General features: G+C 42.4%; 1 protein-coding gene across 3 annotated transcripts in view; it reads right to left on the bottom strand.

The window, feature by feature from the left end:
• zfpm1 (zinc finger protein, FOG family member 1) overlaps positions 1–14,271 on the bottom strand; it is a 258,811-nt gene that overhangs the window by 41,772 nt on the left and 202,768 nt on the right. For all 3 annotated transcript variants that reach the window (XM_085991613.1, XM_085991616.1, XM_085991615.1), the window contains one exon: positions 691–793. In XM_085991613.1, the coding sequence (XP_085847739.1) occupies positions 691–793 (103 nt within the window). The remainder of the gene's footprint in view (positions 1–690; positions 794–14,271) is intronic.

Below are 14,271 nucleotides of genomic sequence, written 5' to 3'. Positions count from 1 at the left end.
TAAAACCTGAAGCAATGAGACTCCACACTTGTAATTGTTAATTTTTTGTACCCGAGAGGTTGATTGGCGATAATTAACACTTATCACGTCGCTAAAGGGCTACTTAGACTTGAAATGACAGGACAGAACTTTCTGTGGCGAGTTTAGCTCGTACTTACCACATAAATACAACAACTTCACACCATTCAATGCTTTGGCAGACAGCGAGATGCCATTTTCGTGAAACTAACAGCAGGGCGGATATTCGCGTTTAACCGCGCATCTGCCCCTCGCCTGAAGTTGCTGTACTGTTTACGCCTAAATAATGGCGAGTGCCATTAGCCTCACTATTATTTTTGAAATCTGGTCCATTGATGTATAAAGATAATGCTGGCAGATGGACAGATTTCAAATTAGAAAATTCCCCCTTTTGAAGTATATAGTGTTACAGGGTTAGTTTTTTTTTTTTAATTCAGTTTTTGCAATAGCTCAATCAGTATTCCCAATAGAGTAATGCAGAAATAAATAATTCCTTTTTGATGCACGAATAATAATTACAGCATCCTGAAGTCATAATTCAATTTTCAAATACACTTGCTAATTGAAAATTTTTCTTCCTAAATTTTCAATCAGAGTAACAATAAGTTTAAACAAAATTAAATTTGAACAATCTATTATCTTCTTAAAAATGTTGATGGAAAGAGCACACACCTTTGCAGTAGATGGTGCAATTGGCCGATCCTTCATTCACCGTTACTTTCAGTCGTCTTAACCAGCACCATTCGTCTTTCAACTGCAGGGATGTAGTAACACACTGAGGGGAGAAAAAAAAGTTTAGGAACCTGTTTATCCTATTTGGCAATAGCTTTCTGACCTAAATTTGACAGATTGCACAAAATACAATATTGGATGAAATCTCTTTATAAAATCTGGTTGCCAATTTTGATTCATACAATGTCTGTGATCATGAGCCAATTTAGTGCATTTACACTACTCCAGTGTTTGTGAGAGGCAATTTTATTTTGGACCAATGCTAAAGTTCTCATGTAAATGCATCCTAAAATCCAGAGTCAGGTGCCAAACTGGAGGAGGGAGTATCACTCCACTTTGTCCACCAAAGTCAGACTGAGTCGGACTACAGATTTACAAAGTTAGCATCAGTGTGAAATCATTTTGCATCTGTCAAACTTGTAGTGTAAATGCAGCCTCAAACATAAGTAAAGTCAGCTAAATAGTAACATTTCGAATAGCATAAATAAAGCCATCAAAGTAAGCTCAACTTCACTATCTCATGACATTTTTGTTAAATTTTGACTTGAGTCAGTGCTTTCAGTCATGGAAGGGGCATCTATCTATACATTTTCATTTTGAAATGTGCAGAAAATTTTAAAATAGGCACAGTATGCGTCACCTCTTAGCGACAAACATTTAGAAAATATTGAATTAAAAATGTGAACTTACACAGTCTATTGCTTTATCCTACCCATGAACAAGTGGTGGTCTCCATTTTTCAATATTTGGCTAATTTGGCCAGAAAATAAAGATTCCAAGAATCCATGACAGCATATTAGGATATGATGCTATTGAATCATGACGTACACAACTCCTTTCATAGTCCTTTCTCTATCTTAAAAAATCCGGTTTATCAGCCATTATTACTAAAAACAGACCCACATGGACCTGCATCTGGTGAATGATTCATAAAAAGGGCTAGTTAGTTAAAAAAATATATAGAAAAAAAAAGCACAATAGAGTTTGAGAGATTCTCCATTTTTAATTGATACAAATCAGTAGTGTAGCAAAATTTAAAAAAAGCCTTCACTATATAGTGTGAAGCCATCAGCCACAAGATGGCACCAATGATGGATTTATCCTCAGATTTAGTTTAGTTTTTTTCTTCTGTCCAGGCAGCTGTTACAACATTTTATAACTCAGAAGTGCAGTTTGCAGCCAGTTTAAAAAAAATCAATAGATCTGGATTTCAAAATGAAATAAAAACAGAGAAAACCTTAAGTTTAGGTCATCAGGCTGGAATGAACAAAAATTTCTATACAGCAAAAATAGGTTTATTGATACTGAAATGAGTTTTTTGGTAAATTATTGCTGGAGTACAAAAATGTATAGCAAGATGGATATGAATGATACAATTTATAAAAGCAGTTATAGCATCAAAGATAAAGGCTATTACAGTAAAGTTTTACAATGGCAGCACCCCTATAGTATTCCTGCCAACAGCACTTTCAATGTAAACGCTGCAAGTCCATAACTGATGGCGTCCTGGATCAAAGGCAGTGCCAAACATGGGACTTCTTGCCTATTGGACCACAAATGGGTCTATGTTGAGACTGGCAGCACACCAGAGAAAACAGGGAGGTTAACGCTTATAGGCGAAGCTCGCTGCTGCTGTCATTGCATTCTAATGGCAAAATATAACGTCAATATATGTCTCTACCATTTCAATTCATATCTTATCCCAGGCAAAGCAGGAAGTCGAGAAACAGATCAAGGTCTGATGGTTTAACAGTATTACAATAGTTTTTAAAGGAAATGTAGCCCTAGGTCTAGAAGTAGATCTGTAGAAAGACAAGCTTAATCACTATAGGTTATGTTACTGTGTGTGGAAGTTAAATGTTTAAAAAGAGAGGCTAACTAGCCCTTCCATTAAACCACGCATAGTGTTCATAAAAAAAAATCAATGAAAATCATTTGTTCGACATAAGTTTTGATTCAATAAAAGGGTACAAGTTTTGATTCAATAAAAGGGTACAAGGTGTAGGGAAATTGGACTGGATGGATAGTTCTCTCAGAAAGCCAGCACAGGCACAAGGAGCTGAATAGTCTCCTATGCTATAAAATTCTATGATTCTAAGTGCTTGGTTTACTGATCAGTGCACACAAGTAGAATTTGATTGGTGTGAAATACATAGTCATTAATAAATGTTCCCCCCACCCCAAAAATACATTAAAATGAATATTTTGTCTCTATACTTAGCAAAAATATTTATTTTTTTATAGTTCCCTGTCTTGCTGTTCCATCTGCTGCTGAAATTACTCAGTGCTCAACAATGATGCTGATGTCTGCAATCCTGAAATCTCGCTCATCCTTTTCCTATGAATGTTAATGATGGTGAAAATTTTAATCTGGGATGATCCCGGAGCTGTTGATAGGAAATCTAATTATTCAGCCTCAAACCAAGGGCTACAGTCATCACTGAGAACTCAGCAGTGCAGTAGCCAGAGTTCAAAGCTAGGTGCACTATCCAACATTCACAGTAAAACTTAAATGTTTTACCAAAAATAAAGAATCTTCTTTGGTTATGCATAGCAGAAGGCATGGTTTAGTTTGGGTTTGGTCCAGTCAACTAAATGTAATTATATTTGAAGAAGCAAATTACAACAGATGCCCAAAAAAACCCTATTATTTTTAAAGCCAAACCTTAGCCAGAATAGTTAGCAATTGGGCCACAACCACCTTTTTAGCTATTCTTAATTAGTCACCCTATTGGGGGTGGTTAGGATGGGGGAGAAAGAAATTCAAGTTGGACAAAGACTTTTTGTAAAGTTTGACTTTTACTTTTCATACGAAACTTAAGAGCCTAACCAAGGAGATATGAAACCAGATACCCTGCCCACTGTCTGATGCTGCAGTCATTGGTCTGCACAAGTATCTATTGGTAGCCTGAGATTTTTGGAGGGTGTGACATAGATCCAATTGCAAAGAGTTATGCACCTAAATTCATGTATTTTAAGAACCCCCTGCCTGTTGTTGGATTTCCAAAGGCTGCTGCAGCAAGATTCTAACTAGAAGAATCTACAATTTAGATGCTCCAAATCGAGTCGCATTATCTACATATTCATCCTAATGAATTTCCTGGTCATTTATATTAGCTACCAAACATTATTTCATCATTAAATAGCAAAATAACTTGATATGTTAACTAGCCACCATAGGTATGTATGGGCTCTCTCAAATTTTGATTGCAGTTCAATTTCCACATGCAATGCTCCCACCAACCGATCTTCAACTGTCTTCTAATCTGGTCTGCTCCGTGGTGCAGGGTGCAATAGGCATGGCTCCCCAAATAACAGGCATCCATGGAAGGTGAAAATTACCTCTTACCAGACTGGGGTTACACTATTACTTTTTTAAAAATGTAATAATAAGTATACTTGAAGGGCTGGGAGGGGAAATATACTTGGAGGGTGGGGGAAGAGCAGGGTAAAAGAAGTACTGCAAAGTGCAAATGCTTCCCCCAATCGTTTTTTCCAATGAAACTTATGGGAACATTTTATGCAAAAGGAGCACACCTATTATACAGATATACATGGTCAGAGGAGGAATGCAAGAGAGGGGAGTGCAGTTCATTAGTAGCACTGAATTTCAGGTCAGCATGCAGATGCAAATTAACTTCTTTGGGCAAGATAAGAGGGAACACCTCCATCGTCACATGCTGATCAAAAGTTATACAATTAGCACGGTAATGGTCTGTTAAATCTGCCAGCTGTTTTATGGAATATAGTGAATCATAGCACTCTTGTTAAAAAGCATTTTGAGCCAAGATTGTATAATTATTCTTCAGAATCCGGATTTTTAAAAAATTACAGCATATAGTTGCATACGAATTAAAGCTGACAGTTTATAATAAAGAGCAACATATTCATTAAAAACCTAAGTTTACATTTTTAATGAGATTGTACAAGAGTCTAGTATAATGGTCATAGCATAGTGTATTGAGAAAACCTTGCTGACTGCTGAGATAGTGCAGTTGCCAACAATTGCCCAAAATAACATATTACAAAGTATTTGAAACACCAATTTCAAAATATACAAACACAACTAAGAAAGTTACAAAAATTTACATCAACAAGCAAAAGTGTGCTCATCTGACTACTGAAGAAACTACAGTATGAAAAATTACACACAATTGTCAATGCATGTATGCCGATTTGAAGTGCATCTTTGAATTTTGACAAGAAATTAGAAACTTCTAGTATATTTAACATTATCTGCTCTTCAGTCAAATTATTCTCAAAGCTCAAAACATGGCTCTGGTATCCTGGCTTACAAAGGACACCATATTTTTAAAGAGTTGAAGGAAAACTATGACAAGAGCTTAGTGCTGGTAATATTAACCAGACCGTCTCAAATACATATCATACACAAACATGTTCCATACCACATCTTTATCATCTACTTATCACTAATTTATCAGGCTTCTCCCTGATGCACTAGAGGCTCAGATACTTAAGACTTGCTGAGCTGTTTAATTTATCACACTTTGTAGTTCTGGAAAGCATCCATCAAACAGTTGAGTTTCTTTAGAAGGAAAAGAAATTTTTTAAGAGTTTTTCGGAAACTTCACAGATAACGTGAACAGAACATTTAACTGCAATGTAATATCTGAAAGTTGCGATACAAAGCAACAAGGCTCAGTTGCGCTATCAAGCAACTCTAACAGGGAAAAAAACTGCCAAAAGTACAATGTGATGATTGGAAAACTTTAACAACTGAACTTGAAAAAAAACTGTACCTTTAACATAGTTTAGCAAAGTAACAAATTTGAGATTTGAAAATGATATGTATGTAGGAAAAAAAATTACTAAATTGCCATTATTTATTTCAGTACATAATCAGAAGATTTTTTTGACCTTAGTGAAAGTCATAGCTACCAAATTAACACAAGATGCAGTATGTTTTCTTGTTTTGAGCCGCATGCAGTAACCTGTTGGTGACTGGTGGTAGTCTTGTACCAAAAATAAAATGGTATAATTTTGGATCAGATAACACTACATGAAACTTCTTGATTAAAAATGTACTTTCATATAGTATTAAACGTTCACATTTCAATTGCATACTAGCAAATTTAGATTAAGTTGCAATGCAAATCACCTAGATGGAACTGCCTTCCATTAAACTATAGATTAGCCCACAGCCTGGTATGGGGAGGGCCAGTTGTGTTTCAAATGGGGTGTACATTTAGGCAATAAACCTTGCCAGGCCAAGGCATCTCTTTCCTTCTTACTTGCACCACCACAAACTGGTCTCAATCACAAGCAAATGTACAATGGACCTCAATATGGAACCAATTATCTGTCCCCACAATGCTCAACCAAATGAACGGCAAAAAGAAAGAAAAATAACACATCTATCTGAGTAACACTTTCCAAACTTTTACTGATCGTTTCACTCCTTAATTATTCCTGGTTAGGTTTTTTTCCAAGTTATTTCCACAGCGTCCTCTTTCTGCTTAGCTTGTATTTCCCGGTTAGCTTACTCACGCAAGCAGAGAAGCTGACTTAAAGATGAAGGAGAAAGTTCCACCAATGACCCAGTTAGGTTATCCGAGTAAGCGAGCAAAACAGACCAGGAAATTCCAAGGTTCAATTCCCAGTCTGTACTGTGGTGACTGATACCAGCCAGAGAGGCAGTAGGCATGCTACAATTGGCATTAGTGCTCCAGGATAAAACAGGCCAGAATTCCCACTTCTGATCATCTAGCCATCTTGCTGGAGGTGCACTGCATGTCTGGTGGGGACATCTGTGACAGACCCATTAGACCCGTTCCAGGACATATGAATCTCTACATTATATATATATTTCCCTATATTAGGAATTTGTAGTTTGTTAATATTGTGACAATTCTAATTTGGCCTGGTTTCTGGGAAAGCAGTAGGAGGGTAAGATGTGAAATACATAAAGTGGTCTGCAATTTTGAAAGGAAATTATTCATTCCTGTTATGTCAATTGCCTGTAGGCTGCTCCTCCCCGACAACCCCCCGCCGCCAATCAAGATAAAACAGCTTGACTGTTTTGGTAAATGATCATTTAGGACCAAGCAAGTTGTATCATCTAACAAAGGCAGTAGATGCTATGTCTGTTCAGGCAATAGAAATAATTAATATTAATCACCAGAGTGTCATGTACCTATATTTACAGTCTATAGACTTTGCAATAATCTCATCAGGAGATCTGGTGAACAAGATTCTTGCAATTATGCTTTGTTATGAAGTTTACAAATTGTTTATCAGGATTTTGAAAGGCCAACATAGCGCCTTCTGAAATCTGTTTTTGCTCGATAGTTTTGATTAATTGTGGAGGTAGCTTTTTATCTTCCTTTTGTATTGGCTCAATAAAAAATGGAAAGAGACATATAATAACTCGCAGTGTTTTTAGTTTCCTTCTCACTGTACTGCTATACTGGTCAGTGGCAAGCGGGAGACTTAGTGCCGTGTTATTTTTTAAATTTCTCAGGATAGGGGCGACGCAGGCAAGGCTGCAGTTACAGCTTTTTGAGCCAGCATGTAGAAAGTCCGACAAGAGAGGGGGCGGTACTGGACCTAATTCTAGGGAATGTAGCTGGGCAAGTGGTAGAAGTGTCAGTAGGAGAGCATTTTGGTGACAGTGACCAGGCGGTGGCGTAGTGGTTATGTCACTAGACTAGTAAGCCAGAGGCTCACTCAAATGCTCTGAGGATATGGGTTCAAATCCCACCACGGCAGCTGGTGGAATTTAAATTCAATTCAATTTAATTCTGGAATTAAATGTTAGTCTTAGTAATGGCGACCATGACACCATTGTCGATTGTTGCAAAAACCCATCTGGTTCACTAATGCTGTCCTTACCTGGTCTGGCCTACATGTGAATCCAGACCCACAGCAATGTGGTTGACTCTTAATGCCCTCTGAAATGGCCTAGCAAGCCACTCAGTTGTAAACAACCACTACGAAAAACAATAAGAATGAAACTGGACGGACCACCCGGCATCGACCTCGGCACCGGAAACGACAACGGCAAACCCAACCCTGCCGACCCTGCAAAGTCCTCCTTACCAACATCTGGGGGCTTGTGCCAAAATTGGGATAGCTGTCCCACAGACTAGTCAAGCAACAGCCTGACATAGTCATAATTACAGAATCATACCTTACAACCAATGTCCCAGACACCACCATCACCATCCCTGGGTATGTCCTGTCCCACCGGCAGGATAGACCCACCAGAGGTGGTGGCACCGTGTTGTATACAGTCGGGAAGGAGTAGCCCTTGGAGTCCTCAACATTGACTCAGGACCCCATGAGGTCTCATGGCATCAAGTCAAACATGGGCAACGAAACTTCCTGCTAATTACCACCTACCGCCCTCCCTCAGCTGATGAATCAGTACTCCTTCATGTTGAACACCAATTGGAAGAAGCACTGAGAGTAGCAAGGGCGCAGAATGTACTCTGGGTGGGGGACTTCAATGTCCATCACCAAGAGTGGCTCGGTAGCACCACAACTGACCGAGTCCTAAAGGACATAGCTGCCAGACTGGGTCTGCGACAGGTGGTGAGGGAACCAAGAGGGAAGAACCTACTTGATCTCGTCCTCACCAATCTACCTGTTGCAGATGCATCTGTCCATGACAGCATTGGTGGAAGTGACCACCGCACAGTCCTTGTGGAGACGAAGTCCCGTCTTCATGTTGAGGATACCCTCCACCGTGTTGTGTGGCACTACCACCGTGCTAAATGGGACAGATTTTGAACAGATCTGGCAACTCAAACCTGGGCATCCATGAGGTGCTGTGGGCCATCAGCAGCAGCAGAATTGTATTCAACCACAATCTGTAACCTCATGGCCCAGCATATCCCTCACTCTACCATTACCATCAAGCCGGGAGATCCACCCTGGTTTAACAAAGAGTGCAGGAGAGCATGCCGGGAACAGCACCAGGCATACCGAAAAATGAGGTGTCAACCTGGTGAGGCTACAACACAGGACTACTTGCATGCCAAACGACAGAAGCAACATGTGATAGATAGAGCTAAGCGATCTCACAACCATTGAATCAAGTCAAAGCTCTGCAGTCCTGCCACATCCAGTCGTGAGTGGTGGTGGACAATTAAACAGCTAACAGGAGGAGGAGGCTCCAAAAATATCCCCATCCTCAATGATGGTGGAGCCCAGCACGTGAGTGCAAAAGACAAGGCTGAAGCATTTGCAACTATCTTCAGCCAGAAGTGCCGAGTGGATGATCCATCTCGGCCTCCTCCTGAGGTCCCCAGCATCACAGATGCCAGTCTTCAGCCCATTCAATTCACTCCACGTGATGTCAAGAAACGGCTGAAGACACTGGACACTGCAAAGGCTATGGGCCCTGACAACATTCCGGCAATAGTACTGAAGACTTGTGCTCCAGAACTAGCTGCGCCCCTAGCCAAGCTGTTCCAGTACAGCTACAACACTGGCACCTACCCGGCAATGTGGAAAATTGCCCAAGTATGTCCTGTCTACAAAAAGCAGGACAAATCCGACCCGGCGAATTACCGTCCCATCAGTCTACTCTCAATCATCAGCAAAGTGATGGAAGGTGTCGTCGACAGTGCTATCAAGCGGCATTTACTCAGCAATAACCTGCTAACTGACGCCCAGTTTGGGTTCCGCCAGGGCCACTCAGCTCCTGACCTCATTACAGCCTTGGTCCAAACATGGACAAAAGAGCTGAACTCAAGAAGTGAGGAGAGAGTGACTGCCCTTGACATCAAGGCAGCATTTGATCGAGTGTGGCATCAAGGCGCCCTAGCAAAACTGAAGTCAATGGGAATCAAGGGGAAAACTCTCCATTGGTTGGAATCATACCTAGCACAAAGGAAGTTGGCTGTGGTTGTTGGAGGTCATTCATCTCAATCACATGACATCACTGCAGGAATTCCTCAGGGCAGTGTCCTAGGCCCAACCATCTTCAGCTCTTTCATCAATGACCTTCCCTCCATCATAAGGTCAGAAGTGGGGATGTTCGCTGATGATTGCACACTGTTCAGCACCATTCGAGACTCGTCAGATACTGACGCAGTCCGTGTCCATATGCAGCAAGACCTGGACAACATTCAGACTTGGGCTGACAAGTGGCAAGTAACATTCGCACAAGTGCCAGGCAATGACCATCTCCAACAAGCGAGACTCTAACCATCTCCCCTTGACATTCAATGGCATTACCATCGCTGAATCCCCCACTATCAACATCCTGGGGGTTACCATTGATCAGAAACTGAACTGGACCAGCCATATAAATACTGTGGCTACAAGAGCAGGCCAGAGGTTGGGAATTCTGCGACGAGTGTCTCACCTCCTGACTCCCCAAAGCCTTTCCACCATCTACAAGGCACAAGTCAGGAGTGTGATGGAATACTCTCCACTTGCCTGGATGAGTGCAGCTCCAACAACACTCAAGAAGCTTGACACCATTCAGGATAAAGCAGCCCGCTTGATTGGGACTCCATCCACCACCTTCTACATTCACTCCCTCCACCACCGGCGCAGTGTGGCTGCAGTGTGTACCATCTACAAGATGCACTGCAGCAACTCGCCAAAGCTCCTTCAACAGCACCTTCCAAACCCGCGACCTCTACCACTTAGAAGGACAAGGGCAGCAGACGCATGGGAACATCACCACCTACAAGTTCCCCTCCAAGCCACACACCATCCTGACTTGGACCTGTATCGCCGTTCCTTGACTGTCGCTGGGCCAAAATCCTGGAACTCCCTTCCTAACAGCATTGTGGGTGTACCTACACCATATGGGCTGCAGCGGTTGAAGGCGGCGGCTCACCACCATCTTCTCAAGGGCAATTAGGGATGGGCACTAAATGCAGGCCTAGCCAGAGACGCCCACATCCCAGCAATGAATAAAACAAATTTAAAAAAAATTCGGTGAGATTTAAGGTAGTCATGGAAAAGGACAAAGATGGACTGGAAATAAAGGTTCTAAATTGGGGGAAGGCCGATTTTAATATGATAAGGCAGGATCTGGCCAAAGTGGATTGGGATTAGCTACTTGTAGGAAAATCCACATCAGAGCAGTGGGAGTCTTTCAGAAAGGAAAGAGAAAGAGTACAACACCAACATGTTCCCGTAAAGGTCAAGGGTGGGACCAACAAGCCCAGAGAACCCTGGATGTCAAGGGATATACAAGAATGGATTAGGGAAAAAAAGGGAGGCTTTTGGCAGATACAAAGGACTAAAAACAGTGGAAGCTCTAGAGGAGTATAGAAAGTGCAGGGGGGTACTTAAAAAATAAATCAGGAGAGCGAAGAGGGGGCATGAAAAAACACTGGCGGGCAAAATAAGGGAAAATCCCAAGGTACTTTTTAAGTATATTAGGGGCAAGAGTATAACCAGGGAAAGAGTAGGGCCCATTAGGGACCAAAATGGCAATCTGTGTGTAGAGCCGGAAGATGTGGGTGAGGTTTTAAATGAATATTTTGCATCTGTGTTCACTATGGAGAAGGACGATATAGGCATAGAAATCAGGCAGGGGGATTGTGATATACTTGAACAAATTAGTATCGATAGGGAGGAGGTACCAGCGGTTTTAGCGGGTTTAAAAGTGGATAAATCCCCAGGCCCAGACGAGATGTATCCCAGGCTGCTGTGTGAGGCAAGGGAGGTGCCAGAGGACCGGAGGACAGCTAATGTAGTACCATTATTCAAGAAGGGTAGTAGGGATAAACCAGGAAATTACAGGCTAGTGAGCCTAACATCAGTTGTAGGGAAATTATTGGAAAAAATTCTGAGGGACAGAATTAGTCTTCGCTTGGAAAGGCAAGGATTAATCAAGGATAGTCAGCATGGCTTTGTCAGGGGGAGATCATGGATGATGGGTGAAACTAGAACTAGGGGGCATAATCTTAAAATAAGGGGCTGCTCATTCAAAACTGAGATGAGGAGAAACTTCTTCACTCAGAGGGTGGTAGGTTTGTGGAATTTGCTGCCCCAGAAAGCTGTGGAAGCTACATCATTAAATAAATTTAAAACAGAAATAGATAGTTTCCTAGAAGTAAAGAGAATTAAGGGTTACGGGGAGCGGGCAGGAAATTGGACATGAGTCTAGGTTCGGAATGGTCATGGCCCTGTGGGTAGTGGAGTGGGCCCAGGGGCCGTGTAGCCTTGTTCTGCTCCTACTGTGTTCTAATTCTGTGTTAGATTTCAGGAGATGGTTTTATTCCTGTTCCTGGCTGGGGTGGAGATTGCCTTTACAGAAGGTAAGTACTGTAGAAAATATAGGGACAGAGTGATCTCCTGGAAGAATTTCGATCGCCTAGATGGGTCGGAGAGGAATTTCCCAGATTTTTTTCTCCCAAATTGGCCATTGGGTCTTTATCTGGTTTTTCGCCTCTCCCGGGAGATCACATGGGTTCAGGTGGATGCAGAGTGATAGAAGATTTGAGGTTAGGATCAGATCAGCCATGATCTTATTGAATGGTGGAGCAGGCTCGAGGGGCCGATTGGCCTACTCCTGCTCCTATTTCTTATGTTATGTTCTTATGTCTAACCAATTTGATTGAATGTTTCGAGGGGGTGACTAGCTGTGTGGATGAGGGTAGTACAGTTGATGTAGTCTACATGGACTTCAGTAAGGTTTTTGACTAAGTCCCGCATGGGAGACTGGTCAAGAAGGTAAGAGCCCATGGGATCCAGGGCAATTTGGCACATTGGATCCAAAATTGGCTTAGTGGCAGAAGGCAGAGGGTGATGGTCAAAGGTTGTTTTTGTGACTGGAAGCCTGTGTCAAGTGGTGTATCATAGGGATCGGTGCTGGGCCCTTTGCTGTTTGTAGTGTACAATAATGATTTAGATATGAATGTAGGAGGTATGGTCAGTAAGTTCGCAGATGACACGAAAATTGGTGGATTGGTAAATAGTGAGGAGGGAAGCCTCAGGCTACAGGATGATAGACGGGATGGTCAGATGGGCAGAACAGTGGCAAATGGAGCTTAACCTTGAAAAGTGTGAGGTGATGCATTTTGGGAGGACTAACAAGGCAAGGGACTACACAATGAATGGTAGGATCCTAGGAAGGACAGAGGATCAGAGGGACCTTGGTGTGCATGTACATAGATCCCTGAAGGCAGCAGGACAGGTAGATAAGGTGGTTAAAAAGGCATATGTGATACTTATATTCTATGCCTCAGCTAATGAAGGCAAGAGCAGGGAGGTTATGGTGGAGCTGTACAAAACGCTAGTTAGGCCACAGCTGGAATACTGTGTGCAGTTCTGGTCGCCACACTATAGGAAGGATGTGATTGCATTGGAGAGGGTGCAGAGGAGATTCACCAAGATGTTACCTGGGCTGGAGCGCTTCAGCTATGAAGAGAGACTGGACAGGCTGGGGCTGTTTTCCTCAGAGCAGAGAAGGCTGAGGGGGGACCTGAGTGAGGTGTACAAAATTATGAGGGGCATAGATAGGTTAGATAGAAAGGAACTTTTCTCCTTAGTAGAGGGGTCAATAACCAGGGGGCATAGTTTCAAGGTAAGGGGCAGGAGGTTTAGAGGGGATTTGAGGAAAAACCTTTTCACCCAGAGGGTGGTTGGAATCTGGAACTCACTGCCTGAAAAGGGTGGTAGAGGCAGGAACCCTCTCAACATTCAATAAGCATTTAGATGAGCACTTGAAACGCCATAGCATACAAGGCTACGGACCAAGTGCTGGAAAATGGGATTAGAATAGATAGGGCTTGATGAAAGGCGTGGACACGATGGGCCGAAGGGCCTCTTTCTGTGCTGTACAAATCTATGACTCGATGACTCTATGCCCATCTCTAGTTGCACTGAGGTGGTGGTGGTGGTAGTAGTAGTGGGACTTTTTCTTGAATGATTCCAGTCCTTGTGCTAATGGTGCTCGATTGGGAATTCCTGAATATTGACCCAGTGACAATGAAGGAACAGCAACATAGGTCCAAGTTAGGATGGTGTATGATTTGGAGGTGATTGTGTTCTCACAATATTGCTGCTTATGTCCTTCTACGTTAATATTGGCCACTGCAGCAGAAGTTGCCAGACACCTGTGTAGCTTCACACCAGGAAGAAATCAAAGCCTTCAGGAGAAATTGGGAAAGGAAAAAATGACAGGGAAAGACACAGACTCTCTGGGCTGGATTTTACCAGCCCGGAGGAGGCGGGTCTGCTGGGAAAATCAAAAAGAATAGGAGCGGGTCCTGAACCGCCTCCAACCAATCTTCCCGGGAGTCAGGTCCCCGATTTGCGCAGGGACCCGACTCCTAGCGGCAGGAAGAGGATTATAGCCACTTCACTGCCTGAACAAGGCCAATCAGGGGAAAACAGCGTCTGCGCATCGGACGGCGCTGGAGGCGGGACTAGAACCCAGAAGGCAGAAGTCCCGCCCCCAACTCGTCTCGGTTAGTAAAATCCAGCCCATAGTTCCCAGACCAACTGCTTCTATTTGTAGCAAAAAAATTTTGGGCTGCTTAAATGACTACTAATTAAGTAAACATAGTATGGTAATCCACCTAAACA

The sequence above is a fragment of the Somniosus microcephalus genome, chromosome 6, assembly GCF_052327205.1.
Source record: "Somniosus microcephalus isolate GS21.2 chromosome 6, FLI_Smic_1.0, whole genome shotgun sequence".
Lineage (NCBI taxonomy): Eukaryota > Metazoa > Chordata > Chondrichthyes > Squaliformes > Somniosidae > Somniosus > Somniosus microcephalus.
The sequence above is the reverse complement of the archived record's forward strand: the minus strand, read 5'-3'. Positions and strand labels throughout refer to the sequence as shown.